We start from the raw sequence: 13,444 nt of genomic DNA, 5'->3' as shown, positions 1-13,444 counted from the left end.
AACACATCAGCTTGCCATGGTGTAAATAGAAATGATATAAAACAAATACGCAGTGGTCAGCTTGTCATTAATGTAACTCAGTATGTATCTGTTTTGATGAAAGATGTTTGTCGTAAAAAATATGAGAATCATTCAGAGTATTCTCAATGTTTTACATAATTTTGTTATTCAGGTTCCAGCTGAAAATGAAAACCTGCATACAATCCATGGTATTCCCTTATAAATATGTTATAAGAACCATACAAATTTAAATGATCCACTGATTATGATTCTACCTGATATCTCTATTACATTTGATACAACTTCTTTATTGCTTATTTCTGGAACTGGTTTCTAATAAGGCTCTACATCCATTCTTAACTGTAAATGGACAGCTTAAATACACAGTAATTAAAACTCTAATGCCTGTCCATATTTAGTATCTGCTTAGTGTGCCAGTAAATCTTAATATAAGAGAGGACCGTATGATCAGCCCAATAGAAGACTGAAGGAGCTCCAGCTGGTGGTAAGTTGATTTGCATGGATGTTGGCATAGACTTTGCAAGATTGATGTTAACCACTTCAAACCTGCAGGGGAAGCAACACGGGATAAACTGATCATACATCTAGGATCCTGTTTAGTTTGTAATGAAGCAGTATCAATTAAAAAAAAATCATCATTTGGGTAATCATGGATGTTTAACTGTTTTATTTTGCAGGAAATTTAATCTGGTCTCAAAAAGAGGGAAGGTAGGTGGATGTCCCTACATTAATGTAATGAGTGTTGGATTAGTTGGTGTATTGACATCTGTGTGTATGTTTATGTAGCTTATTCTATGTCAAGTGAGTCTTTGTTTTTTACACCTTGGTTAAGATTTTGTGTTGTTTTTGACACTATAACTATATTTGTGCTTTGTAGATAATTTCATACTGTTGTGGGGAATTAGATACAGTACAGAGATAGAACATCTTGACTGCAGAGTTTATCAGACATGTATCATTGCTATCAGACTTGTTTTGAAACAAAATTGAATTTTTGTTATTTATTGTTAATTTAGTATAATATTTTAGATGAAAATTAAAATGTAGGTATAAAATTGCAAATCACTTTGTTAATAGTGTGTAATGGTGTAATGTTGCATTGTTTAGGTTATTATTTCAAAGCAATACAATTTCCCTTTACGTTTTCCAGTAAGCCGCCACCATGAGTACGGACGCGGAGATGGCCGTTTATGGCAAGGCTGCCATATATCTACGCAAGCCTGAGAAGGAGAGAATTGAGGCTCAGAACAAGCCCTTTGATGCTAAGACTGCTTGCTATGTGGTTGATACCAAAGAGTTGTATCTCAAAGGAACAATCAAGAGCAAAGATGGTGGCAAAGTCACCGTTATTTTGCTTGACACTAAGGAGGTGAATTTAACTTATTGCATGTAAACAAGATGCTCAATACATTACTCATTGCCATTTTTCTGTGGTAAATCTAATATATGCTGGATGATATTTATAGGAGAGAGTTGCTAAGGAGGATGATGTCTTCCCAATGAATCCTCCCAAGTATGACAAGATTGAGGACATGGCCATGATGACCCATCTCAATGAAGCCTCTGTGCTATATAACCTCAAAGAGCGTTATGCAGCATGGATGATCTACGTAAGTAAAAAAAAAAAAAAAAAAATCAAGTTCATTTTGACTGTGATGCTGTAATCTGACCACTTCTCTGCTCATTTCAGACCTACTCTGGACTGTTTTGTGCTACTGTGAACCCCTACAAGTGGCTCCCAGTATATGATTCAGAAGTGGTGACTGCCTACAGAGGCAAAAAGCGTATGGAGGCCCCACCCCACATCTTCTCTGTCTCTGACAATGCCTATCAGTTCATGCAAACTGGTAAAATCTTAATTTTAACAAATTATTTTGATTTGTGTAATTCTGGATTTTAGTTTTTATAAAACAACTATTAAAAATTATTACCTTTGAATTTACAGACAGAGAGAACCAGTCTGTCCTGATTACGTATGTATCTACTGTTATAAGATGTAAAGAACAGTTATATTTTCTTCTCATGGAACTTGCACATGTCTAATCATCTTCTATCTTATCATCTCTCATAAACCAGTGGAGAATCTGGTGCTGGAAAGACTGTGAACACCAAACGTGTCATCCAGTACTTTGCCACAGTAGCAGTGTCGGGTGGTGACAAGAAGAAAGAGCAAGTTCCTGGCAAAATGCAGGTATAAAACTATGTTCATATCTATGTATGTAAAAAATAGTAAAGAATTATAAAGAACTGCAGTTGTCTTACATAATATTTGACTATTATATTGAAAATGCCAGCTGAATTAGTAAAAAATCTGCACCTTTTGTAAAATATTTGTAACTATATCATTTGTAAAAAACAAACAAATAAATAAATTAAAACAATCCTGACTAAATTTAGACATGAAGCGTACAATACATTAAAACACTTCACACGAAACAGGGATCTCTTGAAGACCAGATCATTGCTGCCAACCCTCTGCTTGAGGCTTATGGTAATGCCAAGACTGTGAGAAATGACAACTCATCTCGTTTTGTAAGTTCTCCATTTTGTTTTTTTTTTATACAAAGCACTTGGTCAGTTGTGCTGGATTTTTCTATTGCACAGTAACAACAATGTGATTTTGTTTTAAACAGGGTAAATTCATCAGAATTCACTTTGGCACAACTGGAAAACTGTCACGTGCTGATATTGAGACATGTAGGTGGACATGCTTTTAATTTGTCAATCTGTATATTTTTCTCTGTCTGTCACTCTTCAGAACATGACTTTCTTACATTCTCTCAACAGATCTACTGGAGAAGTCTAGAGTGACATTCCAACTTCCAGATGAGAGAGGCTACCACATCTTCTACCAGATGATGACCAACCATAAGCCTGAGCTGATTGGTAGGTGGACACATTTCATTCAAAGCCGTTTTTTTTTAATGGAAAATAATATTGTTAAATACTTTTTCATAAATGCTCTGCGTATTTTACAGAAATGACACTCATCACCACCAACCCCTATGACTTCCCCATGTGCAGTATGGGTCAAATCACTGTGGCAAGCATTGATGATAAAGAGGAGCTGGTTGCAACTGATGTGAGTAATTGCTAATACGATTATTGACATACAGTATTCCATGTAAATATGGCAGATCTAAGTGCTTTTTTTTAATTTCCAGACTGCTATTGACATTCTGGGCTTTACTACCGAGGAGAAGATGGGCATCTACAAGTTCACTGGAGCTGTGCTGCATCATGGTAACATGAAGTTCAAGCAGAAGCAGCGTGAGGAGCAGGCTGAGCCTGATGGCAATGAGGGTGAGAACAAATTGTTTAATGTGTAATCCCATTTAAGAATGGTTAGATTGAAAGATCCTTTTCTATTTGCAAATAGGAAAGAGTATTTCCTATAGTTTTCAGGGCAATAAATGGGATGACATTTTAAATTTTGAACTAAAAATTGCAGAGGCTGACAAAGTCGCCTACCTTCTGGGCTTGAACTCTGCTGATATGCTGAAGGCTTTGTGCTACCCCAGAGTGAAGGTCGGAAATGAGTATGTGACCAAAGGTCAAACTGTGCCACAGGTATGTAGTAACATACAGTATGTCCAGCTACGTATGTGTTAGACCTAATTATTATGAATGAATCTGACTATTATTGCAAAAGCAGAAGGACGTTGGAATAAAAATGACACAGTATTTTATCCACAGGTGTACAACTCTGTTAGTGCTTTAGCCAAATCTATCTATGAGAGGATGTTCTTGTGGATGGTCGTTCGTATCAACCAGATGTTGGATACAAAACAGGCCAGTCAGTTTTACATTGGTGTGCTGGATATTGCTGGCTTTGAGATCTTTGATGTAAGAATTATTCTTTTATCCAATTTTAATGAAAGTTGAAATTCAGTCAAATTCAGTGTTCAGTAAATGCCCCCCCCCTCAGTATAACAGCATGGAGCAGCTGTGCATCAACTTCACCAATGAGAAACTGCAACAGTTCTTCAACCACCACATGTTTGTGCTGGAACAAGAGGAGTACAAGAAGGAGGGCATTGTTTGGGCATTCATTGACTTCGGCATGGACTTGGCTTCTTGCATTGAGCTCATTGAGAAGGTTGTACTAGCTTATTTCTTAATTTTTTATCATTTACATTTCTTAAAATGTGAAACATTTAGTAATACTCTTCATTTACAAATAGCCCATGGGTATCTTCTCCATTCTTGAAGAGGAGTGCATGTTCCCCAAGGCTTCAGACGCTTCCTTCAAGAACAAGCTGTATGATCAGCACCTTGGCAAAAATCAAGCCTTCCAGAAACCAAAGCCTGCCAAAGGCAAAGCTGAGGCCCACTTTTCTTTGGTTCACTATGCTGGAACTGTGGACTACAACGTCACTGGCTGGTTGGACAAGAACAAGGATCCACTGAATGAGTCTGTTCTGCAGCTGTACCAGAAATCTTCTGTCAAACTTCTGGCTACTCTCTACCCACCTGTTGTTGAGGGTAATTGTATATGTTATAAGTGCATATTAAAAATAGTGAATGATTTAATTAGCTAATTTGAATTTGTCTAATAATTTTAATGTTTGTAAAGACACTACCAAGAAGGGAGGCAAGAAGAAGGGTGGCTCCATGCAGACTGTGTCCTCCCAGTTCAGGGTATGTATAAAGGATGTTGAAGCTGATATAACAACAATATTACTGTATTTGAAAAAAGATAGAACTCCTTTTTATCTTCCACAGGAGAACTTGGGCAAGCTCATGACCAATTTGAGGAGCACTCATCCTCACTTTGTTCGTTGTCTAATTCCCAATGAGTCCAAAACTCCAGGTGAAGTAATGAAGGACTTTCAGATTTTTTAATGTGAATTGTTTATATACAAAGCTCTTGATATAAACTGTTTTATAGGTCTCATGGAGAACTTCCTGGTTATCCACCAGCTGAGGTGTAACGGTGTACTGGAGGGTATCAGAATTTGCAGAAAGGGCTTCCCCAGCAGAATCCTCTATGGTGACTTCAAACAGAGGTAAATAGGACTGCATGAAAATACTACTTCCTGCTGGAGGGTTATCTCAATGTTAATATAAGAAGCATTTAAAAAAAATCTTTCACAGATACAAGGTGCTGAATGCCGGTGTAATCCCTGAGGGACAGTTTATGGACAACAAGAAGGCCTCTGAGAAACTACTGGGATCCATTGATGTTGATCATGACGAGTATAGATTTGGGCACACAAAGGTTCATATTCTGCATTACAACAATTCAAAGATTCAGTAACCATGCTGTATGTTTCAGCTATAATTTAAACAAACTCTGCATTGTTGTGCATGAATTCAGGTGTTCTTCAAAGCTGGTCTTCTGGGTGTTCTTGAGGAGATGCGTGATGAGAAACTGGCTTCTCTGGTCACAATGACTCAGGCTCTCTGCCGTGGTTACCTGATGAGGAGGGAGTATGTGAAGATGACGGAGAGGAGGTGAGTTATGTAAGGGATAATGTGCGGTCAGCTGGTCATTATCACGAAATAAACCCAGACAGGGGAATCAGGACCTCAGTGCAAAGCGGAGTGGTCTTGTTTCACCCCGAAGGGTGTTATTTTGCAATAATCACTGACTGACTGTACATTATCCCGCTTAATACACAGCTACTTACCACCAAATAAATAAATAAATGGGCATAAAATATAGATTTGCATTGAAAATATGTTATTATTTGAGAAGAATGAAATTGCTGAACAGCTAAATTCAACCTCTGGTTTTGAGATCTGTTGGTGTTTATTTTGTCTGACTGTGCATTATCCATCTAATTACAACTCTTATTACAAAATAAATAAATGTACATTAAACATTGATTTAAGTCGAAATTATTTTATAAGCTTACTTGTTGAGATCACGGAGTGATACGAGAAGTAGCCAATAACGTTAGAGTGACAGCAGTAGAAACGCCCACTAGCGACTTAGAGTGCAATGACTAGTATCAAGTGATAAAGTTGCTGCCTGTGAATAGGGCTTTAATCCCTGGATGTGCAGTTGTTACTGAGAAATATTAGACTGCTAGATCATGCCATTGGCCAATCAGAATTAAGTATTTCAGAAAGCCGTGTAATACATTATGATATTTGTGACATTTAATCACCAATTATTCACAGGGAGTCCATTTACACCATCCAATACAACATCCGCTCATTCATGAATGTCAAACACTGGCCATGGATGAAGGTTTACTACAAGATTAAGCCTCTGCTGAAGAGTGCTGAGACTGAGAAGGAGCTGTCAAACATGAAAGAGGACTATACAAAATGCAAAGAAAATCTTGCCAAGGCTGAAGCCAAAAAGAAGGAGCTTGAGGAGAAGATGGTATCACTGCTGCAAGAGAAGAATGATCTGCAGCTTCAAATAGCCTCTGTGAGTATGCACTAATTAATTTACTGAAATTTGGTTCCATTTAAAAATGATACACATTTTTTACCATAATATGTAAAATCCTTTTTCTTGTCAGGAAGGTGAGAATCTCTCAGATGCTGAGGAGAGGTGTGAGGGTCTGATCAAGAACAAAATCCAGCTTGAAGCTAAACTCAAAGAGACAACTGAGAGACTGGAGGATGAGGAGGAAATCAATGCTGAACTCACAGCCAAGAAGAGGAAACTGGAGGATGAGTGCTCTGAGCTGAAGAAGGACATCGATGACCTAGAGCTCACCTTGGCTAAAGTGGAAAAGGAGAAACATGCCACTGAAAATAAGGTTTGAGTGATTTGGTTTAATACAGTATATTATTTCATTTCTATTGTTACCTAATATTTTTTTAAAGAATATTAATTAAGACAAAAGGAAGTAATTTAGTATCCAACATCACACAGGTCAAGAACCTGACTGAGGAAATGGCAGCACAGGATGAGAGCCTTGCCAAGCTTACAAAGGAGAAGAAAGCCCTCCAAGAGGCACATCAGCAGACTCTGGATGATCTCCAGGCAGAGGAGGACAAAGTCAACACACTGACCAAAGCTAAGACAAAACTTGAGCAACAAGTTGATGATGTGAGTTACTATTTCAACATGTCCTTAAATCATTAAATGTACATTTTAGCTTTGAACATTTATATATTGTTTTCCCATAGCTTGAGGGTTCCCTTGAACAAGAGAAAAAGCTCCGCATGGACCTTGAGAGAGCCAAGAGAAAGCTTGAAGGAGACCTCAAATTGGCCCTTGAGACCACTATGGACCTGGAGAATGACAAGCAGCAATCAGATGAGAAACTGAAGAAGTAATTAAAAACATCAAATTATTAGAATTTCTATTGCTATGTTTGTGTTATGTTGTTTATGTATGTTATTGTTATTGTTGAACTCCCACAGGAAAGACTTTGAAACAAGCCAGCTCCTCAGCAAGATTGAGGATGAACAATCTCTTGGAGCTCAACTCCAGAAGAAGATCAAGGAGCTTCAGGTATTTGGAATTTTTTTTTTTTTTTTGGTTACATTGTTATTTGTTTAAAAAAATCAAGATCAGAAATGAATTAATTACATGACCCTGTAGGCTCGCATTGAAGAAGTGGAGGAAGAGATTGAGGCTGAGCGTGCTGCTCGTGCAAAGGTGGAGAAGCAGAGAGCTGATCTCTCCAGGGAACTTGAAGAGATCAGTGAGAGGCTGGAGGAGGCTGGAGGAGCAACTTCTGCTCAGATTGAGATGAATAAGAAGCGTGAGGCTGAATTTCAGAAGCTGCGTCGTGATCTTGAAGAGGCCACCCTCCAGCATGAAGCCACTGCTGCTGCCCTTCGCAAGAAGCAGGCCGATAGTGTGGCTGAGCTGGGAGAGCAAGTCGACAACCTCCAGCGCGTCAAGCAGAAGCTTGAGAAGGAGAAGAGCGAATACAAAATGGAGATTGATGATCTCTCCAGCAACATGGAGGCTGTTGCCAAAGCAAAGGTTGAGAATTGTGTTTCTAAAGAAATGAATCAAATATGTAGGATTATTTGAATATCTAACGACTTTGTATTTGCAGTCCAATCTAGAGAAGATGTGCCGCACACTTGAGGACCAACTCAGTGAAATTAAGTCCAAGAACGATGAGAACCTTCGCCAGTTAAATGATCTCAGTGCTCAAAGAGCAAGACTTCAAACTGAAAATGGTAAGAGATGAAAATGATGAACAAATTATTAATATGTTGAGAATTATTAAGTATAGTGTATTAAAATAATTCTTCATTGAATTTCTGACTCAGAAATTTCTTAACAAAGGCTTATTAGAAACAAACATACTGATTACTAAAATACTTGCTCACCAAAAGGTGAGTTTGGCCGTCAGTTGGAGGAGAAGGAGGCTCTAGTTTCTCAGCTCACCAGAGGCAAACAAGCTTTCACTCAACAAACTGAGGAGCTTAAGAGACATATTGAAGAGGAAGTTAAGGTATTAGAGCAAAATGATTGTGACCACATATTTGCCTCTGCAGAGTAAAGCTAATAGCTTGACTTTGCATCCTAGGCCAAGAATGCTCTGGCCCATGCTGTGCAGTCAGCCCGTCATGACTGTGACCTGCTCCGTGAGCAGTTTGAGGAAGAGCAGGAGGCAAAGGCTGAGCTGCAGCGGGGAATGTCTAAGGCCAACAGTGAGGTTGCTCAGTGGAGGACCAAATATGAAACTGATGCCATCCAGCGCACAGAGGAGCTTGAAGAGTCCAAGTATGAACATCAGAGGAGCTGATAAACACTTGTTAATATGTGAAAATGTTTGTATCATAAGATTAATGTTGACGAATTCATAACAGGAAGAAGCTGGCTCAGCGTCTGCAAGAGGCAGAGGAACAAATTGAGGCAGTAAACTCCAAATGTGCCTCTCTGGAGAAGACCAAACAGAGACTCCAGGGTGAAGTGGAGGACCTCATGATTGATGTGGAGAGAGCCAATGGCTTGGCTGCCAACCTTGACAAGAAGCAGAGGAACTTTGACAAGGTAAACAATTTGACTGCTTCTGTGATATGATAATTCCTCTCACATCTCAAATTAAGTAATAATATTGTTAGCTGAGCCTGAAATTTCTCTACCCAAGGTCCTGGCAGAATGGAAGCAGAAGTATGAGGAAGGTCAGGCAGAGCTGGAAGGTGCCCAGAAAGAGGCACGCTCACTCAGCACTGAGCTGTTCAAGATGAAGAACTCCTATGAGGAGAGTCTGGATCAGCTGGAGACACTCAAGAGAGAAAACAAGAACCTGCAGCGTAAGACCACATTTGTTGAATTAATTATTAACTTAAACACTTTTTACAGTGTTAAATCAGTATTGGGAATTCAATGTGTATACTGTTTATAATATGCTGATACTATTTTGTTTCTCTTCTGTAGAGGAGATCTCGGATCTGACAGAGCAGTTAGGAGAGACTGGTAAAAGCATTCATGAGCTGGAAAAGGCCAAGAAGTCCGTTGAGACTGAGAAATCTGAGATTCAGACAGCCTTGGAGGAGGCTGAAGTGAGTATCTGAAAATAATTGTATTGAAGATTAATATGTATTATTTTTTGTAAAAAATGTAGCACTATCCTGTCCTGTTAATGATTGTTTTCAATATGAAATTCAAAAATTATTTTTCACCTTTTATAGGGCACCCTGGAGCATGAGGAATCTAAGATCCTTCGTGTCCAGCTTGAGCTAAACCAGGTCAAGAGTGAGATCGACAGGAAACTTGCAGAGAAGGATGAGGAGATGGAACAGATCAAGAGGAACAGCCAGAGAGTCATTGAGTCCATGCAGAGCACTCTGGACTCTGAGGTCAGGAGCAGGAATGATGCCCTGAGAATCAAGAAGAAGATGGAGGGAGATCTTAATGAGATGGAGATTCAGTTAAGCCATTCCAATCGCCAGGCTGCTGAGGCCCAGAAACAGCTGAGGAATGTTCAGGGACAACTGAAGGTATGTGACCCTCTCTCTGGTTTTCAGTTGTATAAGTATATAAATGAGTATGCCACACAAAAATTAAAAGCAAAAAACTAATCAAGGAGCCCTCAAAAAAATTTATGTACAGGATGCCCAACTACACCTTGATGATGCCCTGAGAGGACAGGAAGACATGAAGGAGCAGGTGGCCATGGTGGAGCGCAGAAACACTCTGATGCAGGCTGAGATTGAGGAGCTGAGAGCTGCTCTGGAGCAGACAGAGAGAGGCCGCAAAGTGGCTGAACAAGAGCTGGTGGATGTCAGTGAGCGTGTTGGACTCCTGCACTCTCAGGTGAAAGCATACAGTTGCTGTTGATTTTGTTGATTGAAATTAAGGTAATTGAGAGTGTTGTTAAAAAAGAAATTGAATTATCTTATCCATTTTGTAGAACACAAGTCTAATGAACACCAAGAAGAAGCTTGAAGCTGACCTTGTTCAAATCCAGAGTGAAGTTGATGACACTGTACAGGAAGCCAGAAATGCAGAGGAGAAGGCCAAGAAGGCCATCACTGATGTGAGTAGTTAAACAATCAAGAAGCTTCTCAAGAATCTGCACACTTAAATATTTATACCTAATGCAAATTTGTGGAATTTGTCATTTTCAAAAGGCTGCAATGATGGCAGAAGAGCTAAAAAAGGAGCAGGACACCAGTGCTCACCTTGAGAGGATGAAGAAAAATTTGGAAGTCACAGTGAAGGACCTGCAGCACCGTCTGGATGAGGCTGAGAATCTGGCCATGAAGGGAGGAAAGAAACAGCTCCAGAAACTGGAGTCAAGAGTACGCTTGCCTTTATTTCAATGTTCATAATCTTGATATGGGTGCTGTGAAGTGTATGTCATACTATAATACTGATTATTTTGTGTTTGATAGTGTAAACCTGATTTCTTTGAGTGAAATGAGTTTTATAATATCTATAATTAAGGTCCGTGAGCTTGAGACTGAAGTTGAGGCAGAACAGAGACGTGGAGCTGATGCTGTTAAAGGTGTTCGCAAATATGAGAGGAGAGTGAAGGAGCTCACCTACCAGGTAAAGAAAATGTAATACAATTTCAGATAATATTTTTCTTATTATATTCTAGTCTAATGTATGTATATTACCTGCAGACTGAGGAGGATAAGAAGAACATCACCAGACTGCAAGATCTGGTTGACAAGCTTCAGCTGAAGGTCAAGGCTTACAAGAGGCAGGCTGAAGAAGCTGTGAGTATCTCATTTGAAAACTATAAACGCCACATTTTGCATTGTTTGTGCCTTGTATACCTATATATTTGACGTTGCAGGATGAACAAGCCAATACTCACTTGTCCAAATTGAGGAAGTCGCAGCATGAGCTGGAGGAGGCTGAGGAGCGTGCTGACATTGCTGAATCTCAGGTCAACAAGCTGAGAGTCAAGAGCCGTGATGCTGGAAAGGTAATTTATATGATAATATCAATTCTAATTCTTACTGAAATATTTACTTTCTGAGGTATTTTAAAACATACTTGCCACAGCTTTAAAGCTTTAGTTTAATATCTCAATTTTAACTTTAAATTTATACTAATTATATATTTGTTCAATTTCTAATTTTTCCAGGTTAAAGAGGTAGCTGAGTGAAAACCTTTCAAAAAAGTCTTCGAAAATGTCAAATTAATACTAAATAAAACTTTTATTTAGCAGCTTCTTTGGATCTCCATTTCTCTTGATTGATTTGTAGCTGAACACTTAACACAACATATTCTAGTACACACAATATGAACTTTTATATGACATGAACAAAGATCTCAATAGGTCACTAAACATTATTATTGCAGGTTTATATTTTTCACTTTAATTGGTAGCAACTTAATCATTGAATAAAATTTCCAGTCATACTCAAAGATAGTAGAGAGAGTGCATATTTTGAAAGGTTATAATGATTGTGAGGTGCGGGAAACAATACCAAAATGCATCCCATGTTTGCCAGCAATGAAGAAGTTCTTCATTAAGTACAACGTCTCTGCTGCTTGTGAATGACTACAGATAACTGTATTTTCACAGACAGTGCTGGGTAAATTACTTCTGAAATATAATCTGGTACTGATTACAAATTACACAACTTAAATTGTAATGAACAACATATTCTTTTAGATTACACTTTTTCTGTCATATCTAAATCCAAACAGATCTAATCTGATTACTATTTGATTACTTTTGTATTAATAATTGCATATTTTTATGAAAATCTAATCATTCATTTTAAATGTATTAAGTACCAATAAACACTCCTTTATTAAAAATTTGTAAATATAAAATCAAACAACAACTTGCTGTTTGTCAGTTGCTGGATAAAACAAAGGTGCTTAAACTGTCATAAAAAAAACTTTGTTGAAAGATGAAAAACAATGAAAACATGCTTTTTATTAAATGTTTGTTATTTATGCAAATAGGGATTGGACTTTAATTATCCAGTTTTGAAACAAATAATGAGATAATTTCTCTAGATATGATTACATTAATTTGTTTATTATTTCAAAATTAAAAAACAAAATTTAAATTTTGCTTTAAATGTTGATTTTCATTTCAAAGAAATTGAGAAAACTGCTTAATTTCTCATGTTAATTGTTCATAGATCTGAAATGAGACTGGTCAACCTGCGCGGTCATCTGACCTGCCTCAGTCATAATAAGAGTTTAGTGCTATACAGCTCTGCAGCATGGCTGGGTCTAAGGGGGACATGGGGGCATTTCCCACCTAGATTTTCCTTTTTCCCCGCCAAGGAAACTTCTCACGCCTCTACCCCGTGAAGAGACAACCAGTTGCCCAACCTAAAGATAAAAAAATTATTATTGCCTAGTAAGAACATTCCAGAGATGTGATTTGATTTTCGCTAAATAGAACATGTGATTTTATTAGTTTAAACAAAGGAGGGGTAGTTTTTTTTTTCCCCCAATGGATGTATTTAAATACACTCTGTAAAAGTTAACATCCTCAGAGAAAGATGGGGAGACCATGTTATGACACCACACTCCATTTTAAATTTTACTTTCCTATGTCTGATAACAAAGTTAATTTTTGTCTGGCTCTGTGACGTATCGACAGGGAAAAGACAGAAGTTCAACATCTTCAATCTTTACTGTGTTAAGATCTGGGCTCTGGCCTTTGGCCACTCCAAAAGATTGGTTTAATTTAGTTTAATAATTTATAAAGCACATTTAAAAACAACAGGATTTGACCAAATTGCTGTAAAATGCAGAATAAATTAATATACAAAAGCAATAACAATAGTAATAGAAACAAACACACAATATGAAAACAAAAATTCTGACTGAATTAAAAGCTAAAGAATAAAAATAGGTCTTTAAGCTGGATTTAAAAATAGCAGTTGATGGGGATGATCTAAGATAAAAAAATCAGTGGTGGAAGTAGGCATAGGCGACATGGGCAGCCGCCCGGGACGGCATCTTGCCGGGGGCGGCACGGGGTGCTTGCAGACCACCACCCTTTCTTTCTTTCTTTCTTCCTTTCTCTCTGTCTGTCTGTCTTCCTATCTATCTGTTTGT

The 13,444-nt window shown here is 38.1% G+C and overlaps 1 protein-coding gene across 1 annotated transcript; it reads left to right on the top strand.

Moving 5' to 3' along the window:
• Positions 1-413: 413 nt before the first annotated feature.
• Positions 414-11,586, top strand: LOC127421980 (myosin heavy chain, fast skeletal muscle-like). The gene is made up of 41 exons (XM_051665256.1): positions 414-505; positions 699-729; positions 1,172-1,390; positions 1,488-1,631; positions 1,712-1,868; positions 1,967-1,994; positions 2,098-2,212; positions 2,461-2,553; positions 2,655-2,718; positions 2,809-2,907; positions 3,000-3,103; positions 3,186-3,324; positions 3,473-3,591; positions 3,718-3,867; positions 3,950-4,120; positions 4,206-4,506; positions 4,598-4,662; positions 4,747-4,834; positions 4,913-5,030; positions 5,119-5,242; positions 5,342-5,478; positions 6,151-6,406; positions 6,501-6,743; positions 6,860-7,036; positions 7,117-7,262; positions 7,354-7,444; positions 7,535-7,924; positions 8,001-8,127; positions 8,287-8,405; positions 8,481-8,677; positions 8,764-8,947; positions 9,045-9,210; positions 9,335-9,459; positions 9,589-9,897; positions 10,010-10,213; positions 10,311-10,436; positions 10,531-10,701; positions 10,847-10,951; positions 11,029-11,124; positions 11,205-11,336; positions 11,499-11,586. Exons 3-41 carry the CDS (start codon positions 1,184-1,186, stop codon positions 11,517-11,519), a joined length of 5,808 nt encoding a protein of 1,935 aa, XP_051521216.1. The 5' UTR covers positions 414-505; positions 699-729; positions 1,172-1,183; the 3' UTR covers positions 11,520-11,586.
• Positions 11,587-13,444: the final 1,858 nt, after the last annotated feature.

The sequence above is a fragment of the Myxocyprinus asiaticus genome, chromosome 3 (genome assembly GCF_019703515.2).
Source record: "Myxocyprinus asiaticus isolate MX2 ecotype Aquarium Trade chromosome 3, UBuf_Myxa_2, whole genome shotgun sequence".
NCBI classification, from domain to species: Eukaryota; Metazoa; Chordata; class Actinopteri; order Cypriniformes; family Catostomidae; genus Myxocyprinus; species Myxocyprinus asiaticus.
The sequence above is the reverse complement of the archived record's forward strand: the minus strand, read 5'-3'. Positions and strand labels throughout refer to the sequence as shown.

Coding starts and splice junctions, on each gene's coding strand:
- LOC127421980 (XM_051665256.1), top strand. CDS start 1,184: ATGAGTACGGACGCGGAGATGGCCGTTTATGGCAAGGCTGCCATATAT. Junction 7,925..8,000: donor AGGCTGTTGCCAAAGCAAAG/GTTGAGAATTGT, acceptor TTGTATTTGCAG/TCCAATCTAGAGAAGATGTG. Junction 8,678..8,763: donor GAGGAGCTTGAAGAGTCCAA/GTATGAACATCA, acceptor AATTCATAACAG/GAAGAAGCTGGCTCAGCGTC.